The sequence below is a fragment of the Ornithorhynchus anatinus genome, chromosome 3 (assembly GCF_004115215.2).
Source record: "Ornithorhynchus anatinus isolate Pmale09 chromosome 3, mOrnAna1.pri.v4, whole genome shotgun sequence".
In the NCBI taxonomy this organism is placed as follows: Eukaryota; Metazoa; Chordata; class Mammalia; order Monotremata; family Ornithorhynchidae; genus Ornithorhynchus; species Ornithorhynchus anatinus.
The window spans coordinates 112224844-112244971 of NC_041730.1; the positions used below are offsets into that span (position 1 = coordinate 112224844).

The window sequence follows — 20128 nt, forward strand, 5'->3', positions numbered from 1 at the left end:
ATTATCTCAATCACCTGTTATCCCAGGTATGCACTCCATGAAGATCATAAGGGTCATGACCCACAGAGACTTGACATTTCCCCCTTTCACCCCACCACAGTTTTTCAGACAGGAAAAACTACCTGGCCCACCCTAGGATTTGGAAAATCAATCAATCACTCAATCAATGGTATTTATTGAGCACTTACTGGGTTTAGAGCACTGTACTAAATGCTTGGGAGAGTATAATAAAATAAGGTTGGTAGACACCTTCCCTGCCCACAAGAATCTCGACTCTGAGTTTTCTTTTACGTGATCTTGGACAAGTCACTTCACTTCTCTGTGCCTCAATTTCCTTGTCTGTAAGACAGGGATATGTGGATCAATACTATGACCCCCATGTGGAACATGGACTATGTCTGACGTGATCAGTTTATATTTACCCCAACGCTCAGTACAGTGCCTGCAACATAGTAAGAGCCTAACAAATAGCATAAAAAGAAGCTTTCAAGAATCAGAGGAGTTGAAATGGCCATTCCATTTCTTGCCCTCTCCAGCTCTTCCTTCCTGTCTTTCTCTCCTTCCTTTCTCTAGCTTTCTCTTTCAATTCCTCCTTCTTTCCTCCCTTCCTCCTTTTCCTCCCCTATTCCTTCAAAGGTCCATCTTCTCAAAACTCTATTTCCTAGTTAAGGCCCATGCTCCAAATGAAAAGTTGGTGCCCCTGCTTGAGCTTATCGTCCTATAAATTAATGGAGCAATGGGTTGTTATGCATCATGTGTTCATTACAGCCCTGGATCGGGGGTTAAACACTGGAATGGGCTTCTGAGGAACTTGGTGGAACTCATTTTTCTGAGGAACTTTGTGAAAGAACTGTTGAGGAGGCAGTTGAAAGAATGAGATAACGAGGACATTCCAGCCTGAGGATTTGAGAAATTTAAACAGTAATAGAAGCTGGAGGGGACAGTGCTTTCTAGGTAGTTCCTTAGAGCCATGGCTCCAAACCAGCTCTGAAGTTGGTCCCTTTCCCCATCCTTCGGGCATTGATTCCTGAGGGGTTCATTCATTCATTCAGTCAGTCATATTTATTGAGCGCTTATTGTGTGCAGAGCACTGTACTAAACACTTGGAAAGTACAATTCAGCAACAAAGATAGACAATCTCTGCCCACAATGGGCTCACAGTCTAGAAGGGGGGAGACAGACATCAAAACAAGCAAACAGGCATCAGTAGCATCAATATAAATTGAAGGGGGAAGAGGCTGAGGAAGTTAGTAGACATTTTAGAGGGCTATTACACTTTCTTCCATCACCTGCAATGTAAAAGGGAAGGGAACCAAGAGGAGGGACCCAACCAGATACTTCTGCCTGATTGGAGAGGTCTGAATGAGATTAGGAGGTCCAAGGGATAGTAGAGTATGGAGCTCACAAATATTTACACAGGTATTTCTCAGCTTTCTTGTATTTGCTTCTAAATTTATGAAAGACCAATCATTATTTAGTTTTCTTCTATGAACTCAACATAGGAAGCCCATTCTAATTCTGACTGATGTTAGATGACTGGGTATTCTTTCTTTCCTTCCACTCCTCTATGCCAGGATAGCTAGTTAATATGTGTGATCCAAAATGGCTGCTTGTATGAAATTGCCCAGCTAACACATTTCCAGGTAACCAGAGTTTGGAAGGTGAATGTGAATGATTCCTCTTAATTCTCTGTCTGATTCTTTCCATGCGTTCAAGTGTACATTTTAATTAGTAATGTAACTATGAAGGATTATCACAGTTCTCCTTCATGTGAAAAATCAATAACTAATTATTTTTCAATACAAGGAATGGCAAATAGGTTCCAAGATCCAAGTCTCACAACTTTTAATCCGTGGAATCGGAACAATCCACACCCTTAGGCTGGAAATTCACAGACTGTTATGCCATGGGAGTACGAGCAGGGTACATCATTCCATTCACCATCTTCCAGAATTATCACACAGTTTTCCTTGCCCCCTAAATTATTGGGTTCTCCAGATTTCCAATTTGTGTATGTCACCTTCTCCCCTGTCATAGAGAGATACTTCCCTTCAGTCTTTTCGTCAGTCATGCCGAGGAAAGCTTTCTTCTTCATGGCTAAGGCTTGAATAGCCCGGTTCTCCTCTGCATTTTTGGGCAAGGCAACGGCGGCATTGATTTCCTCACACAGCACTTTCACATTGGCAAAAGTAGTCTCTTCGTCCCTAGACACATATTGCTTGGTTCCGACTCTTTTGCCCTTGATGAAGATCAAAACTGAAAGCAGAATATTTAGCTGAAGTCAATAAAGCTCCCAAACAGGGGTCTGGTGATCTCTTGAGGGGAATGTCTCTCTGTGGATGAATAGACTCCTTTTGTAGTCCTAAAATAGTGGGAAGATTCTGGGCCTGGGATTCAGGATATCTGGATTCTGATCTCGACTCAGCCCCTTACCTGCTGGGCAATCTTGGGCAAGTCACTTCACTTCTCTTTAAATTCCTTGACTGTAAATTGGGGGTTAATGCTCACTCCCATTTAGACTTGGAGCCCCATGTGGGACAGGGATTGGGTTTGATCTGCTTTTTTGGTATCTACTCTAGTGCTTAGGATAGGACTTGTAACATAGCAAGTACTTAAAAAATACCACAGTTATTAAGATTCTGGCAATCAATAAATCAGCTAATTCTTTGAGTGCTTATTGTGTGCAGAGCACTGTATGCTTGAGAGTAGAATATTGACATGTTCTCTGACCACAGGAACCTTACAGTCTAGAGGGGGAGACAGACATCAATATAAATAAATAAATAAATTATGGTTATGTACATAAGTGTTGTGGGGCTGAGCCAAGGGGAATAAAGGGTGCAAATCAAAGTGTCAGGGCAACACAAAAGGGAGTGGGAGAAGAAAACTACAACCCTAAGTAACTCCAAATCCTTGACAGGACAATGGCTCTTAGTCCTCCTTTTCCTACCTCCTCATTTAGCTCAAAACTCTCCTGACCAACATCCTCTCTGGCTAGCATGGCCTAGTGGATAGGCCTGGGAGTCAGAAGAACCTGGGTTCTAATTCCGGCTCCACCACTTATCTGCTGTGTGATCTTGGACAAGTCATTTCACTTCTCTAGGCCTCAGTTACTTCACCTGTAAAATGGGGATTAAGGGTATGAGACCCATATGGGACAGGGACTGTGTCCAAACTGATTGACCTGTATCTATCCTAGCGTTTAGAACAGTGCTTGGCACATAGTAAGCACTTATCAAGTCCCATAATTATTATTATCTGGACTTCGAAGAGCCTCATCCTTGACACCTCCATTTAATCTGAATTAAAGGATGATGATAAAGCAGTCATCAGCTATTGTTACCATTGACACTGTTCATTTGACTTCTGTTGGACTTTCCCAAGCATTCAATAGATAGTTAATAAATACAACTGATTGATTAATTTGTTGATTGACCATGGTTCAGCAGAAAGATAGTCCATTAACCTTTGAGGAGCAATACCAAACTGCCTTTTGATGTTAGCATCCTTTTGACTCTTGGGTTGTTGTTATTCTGTTTTACCAGTTTAATCTATTTTAATTTTTTACATATCATTTGTATTTGTGCCCAGAGGGGATTTCATTAGTGAGGAAATAAAAATGAAAGAAAGAAAAACATCCCTTGATCAGGGTGCAACTGAAATCTATGGGAGGGTTTGGTTGTTGCAGTGGAAGTTAGAGATGTGGGGACGGATTCTCCTCCACAAACAAAGGACTTTTCTCTAGTCAACGTCTCTGGGGTTAGCAGAGGAAATCCAGGGAGTCAGGGGCTTGCAGGTTGGGGGATTTGGGGAAGATACTGTAGACTCTGATCCTTGGTCACTGACACTAGTGCCATGATTTTCTTTAACCTCTAACAGGCATCCAAGCACTCACGCCTCACTTGGCAGCCAAATTTTCTCTTGGACATTGGTCTTGACTCAGGGCTTTACTTAAACTTGGATTAATCGAAAAACTAACAATATAATCCAGGTGGAAACCCAGCAGTGAGTGTGGATGGGTATTTTCCAGTGAATCACTGCAAGTAAAAGATGTATAAATGCTTGGCCCTGAGTTTGAAATCAATCAATGATACTTACTGAACATTTACTGTTTGCAGAGCACTGTATACAAAGTTGGGAGAGTACAATACAACAGGGTTGGTAGACCTATTCCAAGCCCACAGGGAATTTACAGTCTAGGGGGGACACAGACATTAAACTAAATGAAAAAATTACAGATGCATATATAAGTGCTATGGGTCTGAGGCTGGGGTGAATGCCAAGTGCTTAAAGGATGCAGAGCCATATGCAGAGGGGATACAGAAGCAAAAGGGAGTAAGGGAGAAAGGGAAATTAATTTGGGAAGGCCTTTTGGTGGAGAGGTGATTTTAATAAGGCTTTGAAGGTGGGGAGAGTGGTGGTCTGCCATATGTAAAGGAGGAGTTTCAGACCAGAAGAGGATTAGTGCAGTGCTAAGCACTTAGTATAGTGCTCTGCACACTGTAAGCGCTTAATAAATACAATTAAATAAATGAATATGGGCAGAGGATCAGCAGCGAGATAGATGAGATCGAGGTACAATGAGTAAGTTAACACTAGTGGAGAGAAATGTGTGGACTGGGTTTTAGTAGGAAATCATTCATTCATTCATTCAATAGTATTTATTGAGTGCTTACTATGTGCAGAACACTGTACTAAGCGCTTGGAATGTACAAATCAGTAACAGAGACAGTCCCTGCCCTTTGACGGGCTCACAGTCTAATCGGGGGAGACAGACAGACAGACAAGAACAGTGGCAATAAATAGAATCAAGGGGAAGAACATCTCATTAAAACAATAGCAAATAAATAGAATCAGGGTGATGTACATCTCATTAACAAAATAAATCAGGGAGGTAGGGCAGGAGAGGGAGAACTGAGAGAGTGCCATAAGGCTGATAGTAAGGAGTTTCTGTTGGACACGGAGTTGGATGGGCAACCACTGGAGGTTTGTGAGGAGTGGGGAGACATGGGCTGAATGGTATTTTAGAAAGATGGTGTGGGTATCAGAGAAAGAAAGAAGAGACAGAGGAAGGAAGGTCAGTGAGGATATGCAGCCAGTAAAAGGGCAAAGGAATACTGGCAGTAGAAGCAGTTGAAGAAGAAAGGAAAACACTGAAGAGGAGGAAAATAAGCCTTCAAATTGGAGCACCCTCATTTATTCATTCATCCATTCAATCATATTTATTGAGTGCTTATTGTGTGTAAAATCCTCTACTAAGAGTAGAGAGAGAGTACATTATAACAATAAACTGACATATTCCCTGCCCAGAAAGAACTCACAGTCTAGAGGGGTGACAGACATTAATGGAAAGGAATAAGTGAATTACAGATATGTAAGTGCTGTGAGGCTGGGAAGGCGGATAAACAAAGGAAGCCAAGTCAGGGCGATTCAGAAGGAAGTTGGAAAAGAGGGGAGTAGAGCTCAGTCAGGGAAGGCCCCTTGGAGGAGTTGTGATTTCAGAAAGATCTTAAAGGGGGAGAGAGTTATCGTCTGTTAAATATGAGGAGAGAGGGCATTCCAGGCCACCTCACTCTAGGCTTCAAGGCTCTACATCACCTTGCCCCTTCCTACCTCTCCTCCCTTCTCTCTTTCTACCGCCCACCCCGCACGCTCCGCTCCTCCGCCGCCCACCTCCTCGCCGTCCCTCGGTCTCGCCTATCCCGCCGTCGACCCCCGGGCCACGTCCTCCCGCGGTCCTGGAACGCCCTCCCTCCTCACCTCCGCCAAACCGATTCTCTTCCCCTCTTCAAAACCCTACTTAAAACTCACCTCCTCCGAGAGGCCTTCCCAGACTGAGCTCCTCTTCTCCCTCTACTCCCTCGCCCCCCCCCCCTTTCCCTCTCCGCAGCTTAACCCTCTTTTTCCCCTTTTCCCTCTGCTCCTCCACCTCTCCCTTCCCATCTCCACAGCACTGTATTCGTCCGCTCAACTGTATATATTTCCATTACCCTATTTATTTTGTTAATGAATTGTACATTGCCTCGATTCTATTTAGTTGCCATTGTTTTTACGAGATGTTCTTCCCCTTGACTCTATTTATTGCCATTGTTCTCGTCTGTCCGTCTCCCCCGATTAGACCGTAAGCCCGTTAAACGGCAGGGACTGTCTCTATCTGTTGCCGACTTGTTCATTCCAAGCGCTTAGTACAGTGCTCTGCACATAGTAAGCGCTCAATAAATACTATTGAATGAATGAATGAAAGGAGGTGGATGAGAGGTTGGCTTCGAGATAGATGAGAGTGAGAAGATTACCATTAGAAGAGCGAAGTGTTGGGGCTGGGTTGTAGTAGGAGAGTAGCGAGGTGAAGTAGGAGGGAGTGAGGTTGTTGAGTGCTTCACAGCCAGAGGGTGAGGAATTTTTCTTTGATGTGGAGGTGGACCCGCAGTGCTTCTGAAGAGAAGCAGCTTGGCTAAGAGAAGCAGCGTGGCTTACGGCAAAGAGCATGGGCTTGGGAGTTCTAATCATTCATTCATTCATTCAATTGTATTTATTGAGCACTTACTATGTGCAGAGCACTGTACTAAACGCTTGAAATGTACAATTCAGCAACAGGTGGAGACAATCCCTGCCCAACAACAGGCTCACAGTCTAAACGGGGGAAATCACAGTCTAAACCCGGCTCTGCTGCTTGTCAGCTGTGTGACTTTGGGCAAGTCACTTAACTTCTCTGAGCCTCAGTTACCTCATATGGAAAATGGGGATTAAGACTGTGAGCCCCACATGGGACAACCTGATTACCTTGTATCTACCCCAGGGCTTAGAACAGTTCTTGGCACACAGTAAGCGCTTAACAAATACCATTATTATTATTATTATTATTATTATTATTATTATTATGGGCACTAGAGATTCTTGAAGAGTAGGGAAACATGGTCTGTAATGAAAATGATGCAGGCAGCAGAGTGAAGTATGGACTGGAGTGGGGAGAGACAGGTGGCAGGGAGGTCAGCAAGGAGGTGGATGCAGTAATCAAGGAGAGATAGAATAAGTGCTTGGATCAATGTTGTAATAATAATAATGATAATGTTGGTATTTGTAAAGTGCTTACTATGTGCAGAGCACTGTTCTAAGCACTGGGGTAGATACAGGGTAATCAGGTTGTCCCACGTGAGGCTCACAGTTAATCCCCATTTTACAGATGAGGTAACTGAGGCACAGAGAAGTAAAGTGATTTGCCCATAGTCACATAGCTGACAAGTGGCAGAACCGAAATTCGAACCCACGACCTCTGACTCCCACGTCCGGGCTCTTTCCACTGAGCCACGAGAGGAAGGGAGGAATTTTAGTGATGTTGTAAAGGAGGAACTGACAGGATTTAGTGAGGATTAGGATGTAGTAGAAGCTATTGGATTTGGTGAGAAGGAGATCATTGCAAACCTTTGAAACGGCAGTAGAGGCAGATGATTTGGGAGCTGAAGGAAGGGAAAGCAAAGGATGGGGGAGGTGGAATGATGTGAAAACAACATTGAGTTGCGAGAAGGAAGCCAACACTGGGGTTTGAATAAATTCATGTGTGAGTGGCTCATAATAGGTAACGGAGGGAAAGTTAGAGAAATATAGGGGAAAATTCTGAAGGTACATTGCTAAGCAACAGTCAGGACCCTGCTCCAAGCTTTTGTCATCTCTTGACTGGATTCCTACGTTAGCCTTATCATTGGTTTCCCTGTCTCCAACCTCTCCCTCGGCGGTCTAAACTACAGTCTGCTGCCAGAATCATTTTTATAAACATGGTTTGGGGAGTAACATGGCCTAGTGGAAAGAGCACAGGTGTGCTTCTTGAGAAACAACATGGCCTAATGGATAGAGCATGGTCCTGGAAGTCAAAACATCATTGGTTCTAATCCTGGCTCTGCCACTTGTCTGCTGTGTGACCTTGGGCGAGTCTCCGAACTTCTCTGTGCCTCAGTTCTTTCTTCTTTAAATGGGGACTAAGACTGTAAGCCCTGTGTGGGACAGAGAATGTGCCCAACCCAATTAGCTTGTATCTACCCCAGTGCTGAGCAGAGGGCCTGGCACATGATAAGTGCTTAACAAATACATATACTTCCAAAACTTACCAAACTCCTCTGCATTAAGCAAAAAAACACCCTCCTTCTTACATATCTGGTCTCTTCTTATACCCTTCCCCAGCAATCTCTCTTCACTTCTCCCAAGCAGTCTTCCTCAGTGATCCTCACTTTCACCTTTCACATCCTTCCCACAGTCTGGAATTCCCTTCCCCTTCAAATACAGCGAAAGACATCCCTTTTTATGTTATTTGTTATGTGCTCACCAGGCATTTACTAAGCACCGGGATAGATACAAGTTAATCAGGTCAGACACAGTCCCTGTCCACATGGGATTCACAATCTCAATCTACATTTTTCAGATGAGGTAATTGAGGCACAGAAAATGAAGTGCCTTGCCCATGGTCACACAGTAGACAAGTGGCAGAGCAGAGATTAGAACCCAGGTCTTTCTGACTCCCAAGCCCATGTTCTATCCAGTAGGCAGAACTGCTTTGCAGCTTTTTCCCAGCTCTTCTCAGCTCTTCCCAGAGTGTAAGTATTTATAGCCAAGTACAATTCTTACACATAAAGACTAAAAGCATTTTAATATTTATTCACCTCTCCATTTTCCCCTCTACTTTTTAATTAAGTTGTAGCTCTCATTTCCCTCCTACCTTTAGGAGAAAAGTTGTGGATAATTTGTGACTGTCTCCCTTATTTTACTGTAGGCTCCTTGAAGACAGAGATCAATCAGCCCGTCAATCTATGATATTAATTGAACACTTACTGTGCAGAGCACTGTACTAAATGCTTGGGAGAGGAAAATAATAACAAAGTTAGTAGACATGTTCTCTGCCCAAAATGAGCTTACTGTTTAGCCATTAAAATAAATTAAGGATATATATATATATATACACACATAATAGCTGTGGGGTTGAGGGTGGGATACATATCCAGTGCTTAAAAGGTTCTGATCTAAGTGATCAAAAGAGAGAGGGAATAGCAGAAATGAGAACTTAGTTGGGAAAGATCTCTTAGAGGAGATGTGATTTTACTAAGGCTTTAAAGGTGGGGAGAATGGAGGTCTGTCATTTTCTAGACTTTAAACTCGGTGTGGGCAGGGATTGTCTCTCTTTACTGCTGAATTGTACTTTCCAAACCCCTCTCAGGGTCGCACCTGGAGATTTTTTGGTACTCTACCAGTCACGACTACAGGAGGGAGAGTCAAGCAGAGGCCTACCCATTCCATTCCTAGCTTGGGCAGTGCCTAGTGAGTGGAGGGCAATCTGCTACAAGTCAAAACTCACCTACACTGGGCAGCAGCGGCATGAGAGAGAGTTGAGGGTAGAGACTCATTTACTGTGGATGAAAGGCAATGATAAACCACTTCTGTATTTTTACCAAGAAAACTATATGGGTGTGCTACCAGAAGGATTGCACATGAAAGTGGGGTATTCTGGGAGAGATGTGTCTACGATATCAATATGGTTTGGTAATGACTCGATAGCATAAGACAACAACAACTTTCCAAGCAGTTAGTACAGTGCTTTGCACACAGTAAGCACTCAAAAACTATGATTGAATAATAATAATGTTGCTTTTGCCAAGCACTTACTATGTGCCGAGCGCCGTTCGAAGTGCTGGGGTAGATACAAGGTAATCAGGTTGTCCCATGTGTGGCTCACAGTCTTAATCCCCATTTTACAGATGAGGTAATGGAGGCACCGAGAAGTTAAGTGACTTGCCCAAAGTCACATAACTGACAGGTGGCAGAGCCGGGATTAGAACCCCTGACCTTTGACTCCTAAACCCGTGTTCTTTCCCCCGAGCCACACTGCTTCTCTACATTGAGAATATATGAAGATGGAGAGAGTTCCAGGCCCGAGGGAGGACTTGGGCAAGTGATCAGTGGCGAGATAGACGAGAACGAGGTTCAGTGGCTAGGTTAATGTTTGGGAAACAAAGTGAGCGGGATGAGTTTTGGTACAAATCAGTGAGGTAAGTTAGAAGGGGTCGAGCTGATTGTTTAGTAGCAAGGCCAAGTGGGTAAAGCACAGACCTAGGAGTCAGAAGGATCTGGGTTCTAATCCCCACTCTGCCACTGTCTGTCTGCTGTGTGACTTTCTCTGTGACTCAGTTCCCTCATCTGTAAACTGGGGATTAAGAATGTGAGTCCCACATGGGATGGGGAATTAAGACTGTGAGCACGGAATTAAGACTGTGAGCACCATATGAGAAAGGGACTGTGTCCAACCTAATTTGCTTATATCCACCCCAGTATTTAGTATAGTGCCTGGCACATAGTAAGTGTTTAACAAATACCACAATTACTATTATTGTCATTATTACTGTGAAACCCACGTCCATAGACTTTATCCCATCTTCCTAGCTTGTATCTATTCCAGAACTTAGTACAGTGCCTGACACATAGTAAGTGCTTAGGAAAAACCATAAAAATATTGTTGGGTTGTGTGTACTGTTGACTTAACCAAGTAATGCCATTTATTACAAACTTATATTTTTATGTTATGATGATTCAATTAGAATAATAATCCTTGTACCCGGAGAAGCAAGAAGGAATCCTACTGAAATCACCACTATAAGCAACGTTTTAAATTACCTCTTCTTCTTTTGTTATAAATGCTTTGTGGAAAGAAGTTAAATAAAAAACAACTAAATCATGAAAAATATCTTACATTTTTTTATTCTGTTCAATTCGGACTGAAGAGCCTGGATTTCTCCCTGTAGATTTGTCAGCAGATCCTGGTTGACTAAAATCAAACAAACAAAAATGAATTGGGGGAGAGATGCAGTATCATGATTTAGTTTGAGATTTTGAATATTTGCTACTAAGCACAGTCAGTTCTGCTAGAGCACATGTTTTCACGACAGAACATAATGGGAGAATTAGTAAACATTGTTCCCACAAACACCAGCGTCATAGCAAAATTGACCAGCTGACGCAAGCACATTCTGTGTGGGAAGGAAAGATTTTGTGCATGAACGTAGCATCTGCCAAGGCATGATGCTATTATGTTTCCCAGCCTTTGCCATCAGACTTGCTGAAGTGTGTCACACAGTATTTTGTGTTTCTTCGGGTTTCACAATTTTGCACTGTTTAACAAAGCAAAGGGTGTTATGCATTATTCCATTAGTCATCATAATAACAATCAAATAGGAATTTATTACAGAAAATCTCAGATGCCATCTACCTACCCCATCCTTACAACCCATTAATTTTCAATGACTCCAAGGCTACTATATTGCATTTTTCTCATAACATGAGGTTATCCCAGAACACAACTACCGCATTATAGCAGAACTCAGCTAATCTGGGGATCAGTTTAATATCTCAGCAGTTCTTCCTCAACGGCTACTGAGCAATCTCCAGAAGGAAGTATTTCTTTCCTACTGTCTTAGTTTTCTAATTCGATTTTTCCCTCCCACGTTGTTCTTCCGATCAGACAATCACTTAAACAACGGTATTGATTGAGTGCTTACTTTCATTCATCCATTCATTCATTCAATCGTATTTATTGAACACTTATTGTGTGCAAAGCACTTTACTAAGCACTTGGAAAGTACAATTAGACAATAGATAGAGATAATCCCTACCCAACAATCGGCTCAGAGTCTAGAAAGGGGAGACAGACAACAAAACAAAGTAAGATCTGTGCTCAGAGCTGTGAACAAAAAACTTGGGAGGGAACAATATAACAGAGTTGGTAAACATGATCCCTGCTTACATGGAGCTTACAGTCTAGAGGATTCAGTCGGAATGAGACACTTCAGCTGAAGGATGGGACAGATTCAAAACTCAAAGCCTTGAAGCATCAATAAGGGAAGACGGTTGGGTGAAAATAGAGGATAGTCCTGTAAAAGACATTTTAAAAACGTCCAAAGGCTAAATTGTTCCAACTCAGGCAATCAGTGGTATTTATTAAACATTTACTGCATGCAGAATATGTTGTAGTTGGGTTATTACAACAGATTTGTGAGATGTTATCCCACTCTGTTATATTGTACTCTTCCAAGTGCTTAACACCAGTGCTCTGCACACAGTAAGCTCTCAATAAATATCCTCGATTGATTTACTGATCCCTTTCCCCAAGGTGCTTTCTGCCTACAGTTCTAAAGGAGGATACACTAAGATTAATTAACATAATCTTAATTTTTAATGCAGATTCAAGGCTGGAAATTAGGGACTAGTATCTGGTTTCTACAGAAACGCTCTGGGCATGTCACTGCCCTCCTCAAAAATCTCCAGTGGATGCCTATCAACCTTTGCATGAAGCAAAAAGCCCTCACTATTGGCTTCAAAGCTCTCCATCACTTTGCCCCCTCCTACCTCACCTCCCTTCTCTCCATCCACAGCCCAACCTGCACGCTCCGCTCCTCTGCTGCTAACCTCCTCACTGTGCCTCCTTCTCGCCTGTCCCGACGTCGAACCCTGGCCCACGCCCTGGAATGCCCTCCCCCATCACATCCGCCAAACTAGCTCTCTTTCCCTCTTCAAAGCCCTACTGAGAGCTCACCTCCTCCAGGAAATCTTCCTAGACTGAGCCCCCCCTTTTTCCTCTGCTCCTCCTCCCTTCCCCATTGACCCTACTCCCTCCTCTGCTCTATCCACTTCCCCTCCCCTCAGCACTTGTGTATATTTGTACATATTTATTACTCTATTTTATTAATGATGTATATATATATCTATATCTATAATTCTATTTATCTATTTTGATTGTATTGATGCCTGTCTACTTGTTTTGTTGTCTGTGTCCCCCTTCTAGACTGGGAGCCCACTGTTGGGTAGGGAATGTCACTATCTGTTGTCGAACTGTACTTTCAAAGTGTTTAGTACAGTGCTCTGCACACAGTAAGCACTCAATAAATACTATTGAATAAATGAATGAATGAATGAATGAATGAATGAGAAGAAGAATGATGTGTCTCACCTTAGAGATGGGCTGGGGAAATGATGTAGGATGATACATGATGCTTGGGATACAGGATACCCTGCTCAGGATACATTAATAAATTCCCAATAACCCAGTCTCCTTACCTGGACATTCTCCCACGTCTCCTTTTAAACCTTTTGGCCCCTCTGGACCGGCTGGCCCCTGAGGCCCTGCTTTTCCTGGGGGACCTTGAATTCCCCTCAGACTCTCTCCTATTGTGGGATTAAGAAAAAAAATAAAGCGTTGACAATCTCACTTAATCTCTTCCCATTCATCTATTGCTCAGAATTCTTCCCAAGCCAGCAACATGGAATAGCCGGTAGAACACAGGCCTGGGAGTCAGAAGGTCATGGATTCTAATCCCAGCTCTGACACTTGCCTCCTCTGCGACCTTGGGTAAGTCACTTCACTTTTCTGTGCCTCGGTTACCTCATCTGTTAAAGGAGGATTGAGATTGCAAGCCCCACAAGGGGAAGGAAGTGTGTCCAACTCGATTTGCTTGTATCCACCCCTACAATTAGTACAGTGCCTGGCACATAGTAAACACTTCAGAAATACCATCATCTTTATTATTAATATTAATTTCACTTTGGCAATTTTTTCTGTACCAGAGGGGCACTCCTTAGCAGTTCCTATTTTTTGAGGTTATTTTTAATGATATTTGTTAAGTGCTTACATGTGGGTCAGGGACTGTGTCCAACCTGATTTGCTTGTATGCCCCCAGCACTTACTATAGTGTCTGGCACATAGTAAGTGCTTAACAAATACCAGAGTTATTATTATTATTATTTTACCAATGAGGCAACTGAGGTACAGCGAAGTGCAGTGACTTGCCCAACATCACACAGCAGACAAATAGAAGTGCTAAGGTCAGAACCGACATCCTTCTGGTTCCCAGGCCTGTGCTCCATCCACTAGGCTAAATGAACCCTGACAAAACCTCTTATTTCAGCCAGAGAGCCTGTAGATCAATAACTAGCATGGCAACACAAAGAGAGTAAGAGCTCTCTTCCTTCTTTAGAGAAGGAATCCCTACTGTGACATCTCCAAAAAAGAAGGAGCCCAGAAATCAGGAGGGTAAGTCAACAGGTTTTCCCCACAAGGGGTTTTGAGATTTCTGAAACTTTGCAAAGGGGTCATTGTGATGCAGGAGTAAAAATACAAAAGAGACTTGAATGCTTCTTTATCACAGTTCCAATTTTAGCAGCTCTTTATCACAGTTCTGTCCATACCTTTCTCTCCTTTCAGTCCTGGCAGTCCTGGCAGCCCATCTCTCCCATTTTGGCCTGGAAGCCCATTTTGTCCCGGGATGCAACAAAGATTGCCATTGCAAATCTTCGATATCTCTTCACATTTCATTGATACTAAGCTTTGTGCCATTCCCAGGCTAAGTCCCAGGACGAGGAGACTGAGCGATTCAAGTGGAGACATCTTTTATACCTTCGACCTGAAGGAAGTATAGGTCAATCATCTTAGAAATAAATGGGGTCAAAATGACTCTGTTCTTCACTTTACATTGCCAGGGAAGACCTGATCCTAAATTTCCAAATGGTAAGTGGATGAATGGCAGGGGGTGGGGGGGCAGGAGGCTATGATTAGACCGTGGCCATCCTTTGGGTTGCTTACAGTCTCCAGACTGTTAGCTCCTTGCGGGCAGGAACTATATCCTCCAACTCTTTTATAGACTACTCTCTCTAGAACTTAGTACAGTGCTCTGCACACAGTACATCCTCAATAACTAAATACCATCGATTGATTGGTGACATCCACTCTCTGTCTTCATCCCTATCTCTGTGTTCTTCTCTCTTTGAATTTCTTTCTCTTTCTGTCTCTCTCTCAATCTGTCTCTCTTTCTCTCCCTTGCCCAGAGATAGAAATGATATAGAATTAGCAAGGGAAATGTACTTCTAGAAGAACCAAGTCCAGAGAGCAGTTTCTCCAAACTACATAGGATCCCACCTGCCCAGATGGACCAGTGAGATGAGTTACAAACCCAATTTTGTATTCAGGTCATGAATTGTATATTTCTCACAGAGGAAACCTACCTCTTTTCCAATTACATAAATCTGGAAAGCGATTCTCCAGACTCTTCTTCTTTGTAGAAAAGAGTGGTAGAAATGAGGAAGCTAGAGATGTTATCAACATTTGGGTACAGCTCTGAACAAATGCATTTACTTAGCAGGTTTATCTTTATTCTCTCTAGTGACTCCACAGAGTAACCATATGGATGCTGCATTGGGATCTTCTACTATGATGACTACCTCCCCCCCTCCCACAACTACTCCTCATTTTGTAGTAATCCTCATCTCTTGCATCCATCACCTGTCTCTGGCTTAATGGAAAGAGCACGGCTTGGGAGTCAGAGGACGTGGGATCCTGCCCCCCGCCACTTGCCTGCTGTGTGACCTTGGGCAAGTTACTCCATTTCTCTGGGCCTCAGTTCCCTCATCTAGAAAATGGGAATTAAAACTGTGAAGCCCACATGGGACAACCTGATTACCCTGTATCTACCCCAGTGCTTAGAGCAGTGCATGGCACATAGTGAGCACTTAACAAATATAATCATCATCATCAGCATCATCATCTTCCTCCAGAAAATTACTTTTTACCTCTCAGCCTGCATGGGGTAAGTGTTACATTTAACCACAATCAGACTTTAGTAGAGGGTTACTAAAGATTGCCTTTTGGGAAGTTTATTTCTCTAGGACTACCTTCTAGCTCATCCTGAATACTCAGACATCCATTCAGGATAATAATAATAAATGTCATCTATTTAATAATGTTGGTATTTGTTAAGTGCTTACTATGTGCAGAGCACTGTTCTAAGCACTGGGGTAGATATAGGGGAATCAGGTTGTCCCACGTGAGGCTCACAGTCTTAATCCCCATTTTACAGATGAGGTAACTGAGGCACAGAGAAATGAAGTGACTTGCCCACAGTCACACAGCTGACACGTGGCAGAGGCGGGATTCGAACTCATGACCTCTGACTCCCAAGCCCATGCTCTTTCCACTGAGCCATGCTGCTTCTCTATTTATGATTTCGAGAAGCAGCGTGGCTCAGTGGAAAAAGCATGGGCTTTGGAGTCAGAGGTCATGGGTTCAAATCCCAGCTCGGCCACTTGTCAGCTGTGTGACTTTGGGCAAGTCACTTAACTTCTCGGTGCCCCAGTTACCTCATCTGCAAAATGGGGATTAAGACTGTGAGCCCCATGTGGGACAAACTGATTCCCCTGTGTCTACCCCAGCGCTTAGAACAGTGCTCGGCACATAGTAAGCGCTTAACAAATACCAACATTATTATTATTATTATTTACTTATTATTTCTCAAGTGCATTAGCATCTTTCCTAAGACTTGCTTTTCTTCTCTCTGGTAAGAAAAGAAGTATAGGAGCCAAATTGGGTCATGTAGTAAAACACCTGCTGCAAGCTTACAACAATACAATTTGATGTTTTACTTCGGGGAAGACTAGGATTTGTGCTCTCTGGACTGTAAGCTCATATGTAGGCTTTAACTCATTGTGGGAAGGGAACATGACCACCAACTCTGTTGTATGTACTCTCCTGAGCATTTAGTACCCACAGTAAGCATTCAATAAATACCACTGATTGATCAGCCTCAGAAAAGCACCCTGCAACCCCTGGGGAATAAAGAAACTGCAAATTGTTAACAATTCCAAATGAATTTATTTTTGAAGACTCATTTAAAAAGTTGGTGAAGTTAAGTGAAGTCTAGAGAGAGGCAGGGGGTGGGCTACTTTGCTTCAAGAAGCCACTTTCTGCTCAATGGTATTATGACCATGGTCCAAAACAGAACTCCTTTTCTTCCCACCCAAACCCTGTCCCCCCGAATTCCCATTACTGTAGACAGCAACACCATCCTCCCTGCCTCACAAGCCTGTAACCTTGATGTTATCCTGGACTCATCTCTCTCATTCATCCCATATATTCATTATGGCACCAAATCCTGTCTATTCAGCATTTACAACATCACTAAATTCTTCCCTTTCCTCTCCATCTGTACTGGTACTACATTAATCCAAGCACTTATCCTACTAAATCAGCCTCCCCTGCCTCCTGTCTCTCCCAACTCCAGCCCATATTCACTCTGGTGCCTCGATCATTTTAATACAAAAGCATTCAGTCAGTCAGTCAATCATATTTATTGAGTGCTCACTGTGGGCAGAGCACTCCACTAAGTCCTTGAGAGAATGCACTATAGCAATAAACAGACACATTCCCATCCCACAACGAGCTTACATTCTGGAGTTCACAGTAAGTCTATGTTTCCCTACTCCAAAAACCTCCAGTGGTTGCCCATCCACTTCAGCAACATACAGAAACTCCTTACCATGGGTTTTAAAGCATTGATCAACTTGCCCCCTTTCACCTTTATTGCCCTGTTTTCCTACTACTGATTTCCTACTTCACTCCTCTAACATCAACTGTACCTTGATCTTGTCCATCTCGCTGTCCACCTCTTGCCCATATCTGGTCTGGAATGTTCTTCCTCTCCCTATCCAACAGGGGAAACTTTCCCCTCTTTCAAAACCTTATTAAAAACACACCTCGTCCAGAGGCTTCCCCCAACTAAGGTCTCATTTCCTTTTTTCCAGCTCCTTTCCTTGCCCCCCTTGCACTTGAAATGTGCACTTTTGATTCACTCCTGTCTCAGTTCCACAGCCCAGGACATATCCGGAATTTATTCATTTATGTTAATGCCCATCCCCACTGCTAGTTGTAAGCTTGTTGTGGGCAGGGAACGTGTCTACCAACACTGTTATTCTGTACTCCCCTTAGAAGCTAATGCAATGCCCTACACACAGTAAACACTCAATAAATACAATCGATTGAGCGATAACTCAAACGGCTGCTGTAAGGACAGCTGAAATTGGGAAACTGAAAGAAAGGAGGGCAGAGGAAACATTAAAAGGGTACAGTAAAACAAAGCTTCAGACAATGTTTATCCCAGCTGGAAACTGGGATGAGTGATGAGAACAGGCCGGTATTCTGCCCTGCCAGCAAGAAAGGAGCTCTCTTTTCTAGCTAAAGCTTCATAAGGAATCAGAGCCAAGAAGACTAAAGAGAATATAGCACCAACTGCTGCAAACATTAAGCATGACAGCACAACAGGGGTACCCTTTTTATGTGCACAGTGTGGCCAGGACTGTGGGTTCAACTTGGCCTTTTCAGCCACGTGTGCCACACACACAAACACACACCAACACACACATCAATTTCATCATTAGCAGTTTATTCCAGGAGGAATATCTATATATAATGCAGTGCTCTGACCACAGTAAGCATTCAATTAACACTATTCGTTGACAGATTTATTCAGGAGCAAGCAAAAATATAAAATAATAATTGAGAATGTTGCTATGTTGCTAACAGTGTAGCTGGCTATCCGTTTTTGTTTTGGTTCTTTCTTAGTTCGTTTTCATATTTTCCACTTCTGACTGAAGACCAGTGAGCCAGGAGCATCAGATGAAATGACTGTGTAGTTTTTTCACCAAATATATAGTACAGTTCTGCACACCATAAGTGTGCCATAAATATCATTGATAACCTGACTGATTGATTGCTTGGATCTGAAGTAGAGGCTACCACTGCTTCAGCCCCAGAGTTAGGAGATTTGGCAGAGATCATTTTCACACCCTTGACTTGGGAAAGGTCAGTTGTTCTTCCAAAAACTGTTTATTGAAGGTCCCAGGAGTACACTGCACCCCTAAACACTTGGGGAAGTTCAGGAGAATCATCATAGAAGAATCAGAGTCCAAACAGGACAGTTCTCCTCCTCACTTGGCTAGTATTTGTTTTCCAATGGCAGTGAACCGAGAAACGACAAAGGAAGTGACCCTTGGTGAGAAACCCAACCAGGGAGAAAGTTCTGTGTGTGACCCGCCAACAGGAGTTGCAATAAATATTTTACAGCGACCAACTGGAGTTGTAATAAATACTTTACAGTGACCTCCAGGGACTCCAAACTGCTGGAACTCTGCAGAGTGACAAGTTGCATATCGGAAAGCATTTATCCAAGAGGCAAAATCTACAGTTCTCGAAAGATAAACTTACCACCGGTCCAGTTGAGTGGAGCTGAAATGAGGTTACATGAAAGAGCTGTCCCTTCGGACCATCCCACTGTGAGTACGGGGGTCAAAATGAGGAGACCATGTTCAGTATGTCTTGTGGAATCACCCCTGTAGAACATAGCATAGTTGTTAGTTCCACTTTGCCCTTGTAGTTGGCAAACAGATTGAAAAAACTGAACTTAGTCCAATAACATGACAGTTTGTTGGACTTTGATCTATGAAATGTTAATGAAACTGAATCCTTTGAGATGATCCCATCAAGGGGTGCTTTATAGAATAGCCTGACCCAATCACTCCAAACTTTAAATTACAAAATCTCTGGACTTTGCAAATGGGAGTGGGCCAGGGGGGATCAGGTGCTGGGGAAAAAGGGTGGCGGGTCGTTGAGCTGTAAATTGGATGACACAGCAATCCAGATGTTTCGCAGGTCCCAAGCGGTCTTTTGACTCTAATAGTAATTATACTAATTATGGTATTTGTTAAGTGCTTACTGTGTGCCAGGCACTGGACTCTACTTTTCATAGCCATCCTGGTGCCCGAACGGACCAATATGGAGGCTGGGGTTGTTTGTGAGATGAGCCGGGACCCTCAAGGAAGAGTTTCACTCCTGAGGCAAGATGGAGGTGGAGAAACAGGGAGTTTAGGCATGCAGGACAGGAAGAGAATTGACAAATACACATATTATGCTCTTCTCCTATTTTCAAGTTTTTCCTAGGAGACTGGGCCCAGAAATGGATACCTAAGTTATACTCTTCTTCTATTTTCAAATATTTATACCTCAGTTATACTCTTCTTCTATTTTCAAATATTTACTCAGAGACCAGACAGAGAAATGGGAAGGGGCAAGAGAAGAGAAATGAAGAAATCCTTTTTTGGTAGGGGGGAAGGGGTGGATTTGTTTATTGTTCTGACCATCCCCTCACATGCTTGACCTTGATTTGTATTTTAAGCTAACTCTGGCTTCTATAGATAGAATTATTCCTTTAAAGCCCTTGATATGCACCCCACCCTCTGCACTGCATGTACTTATCTGTAATGTATTTGTCTGTCTCCC

General features: G+C 43.0%; 1 protein-coding gene and 1 non-coding gene across 2 annotated transcripts; one reads left to right on the forward strand and one right to left on the reverse strand.

Annotated features, from left to right (window-relative positions):
* Positions 1–1420: 1420 nt before the first annotated feature.
* Positions 1421–19230, reverse strand: MBL2 (mannose binding lectin 2). The gene is made up of 5 exons (XM_007666234.3): positions 19058–19230; positions 14215–14429; positions 13087–13194; positions 10727–10801; positions 1421–2256 (listed from the first exon to the last, which is right to left on the reverse strand). The coding sequence occupies exons 2-5, from the start codon at positions 14411–14413 to the stop codon at positions 1877–1879; spliced, it is 762 nt and encodes a 253-aa protein (XP_007664424.2). The 5' UTR covers positions 14414–14429; positions 19058–19230; the 3' UTR covers positions 1421–1876.
* LOC114810753 lies at positions 9190–9327 on the forward strand. The gene has a single exon (XR_003758448.1). It is a non-coding gene; the product is annotated as a small nucleolar RNA SNORA7 (small nucleolar RNA).
* Positions 19231–20128: the final 898 nt, after the last annotated feature.

Bases quoted from the DNA above. Each gene is read 5' to 3' on its own strand.
- MBL2 (XM_007666234.3), bottom strand. From the start codon at position 14,413: ATGTCTCCACTTGAATCGCTCAGTCTCCTCGTCCTGGGACTTAGCCTG. The intron at 10,802-13,086 runs GTAAGGAGACTG...GTTTGATTTTAG, and splicing joins AGACGTGGGAGAATGTCCAG to TCAACCAGGATCTGCTGACA. The intron at 2,257-10,726 runs GTAAGATATTTT...TTCTGCTTTCAG, and splicing joins ATTGAACAGAATAAAAAAAT to TTTTGATCTTCATCAAGGGC.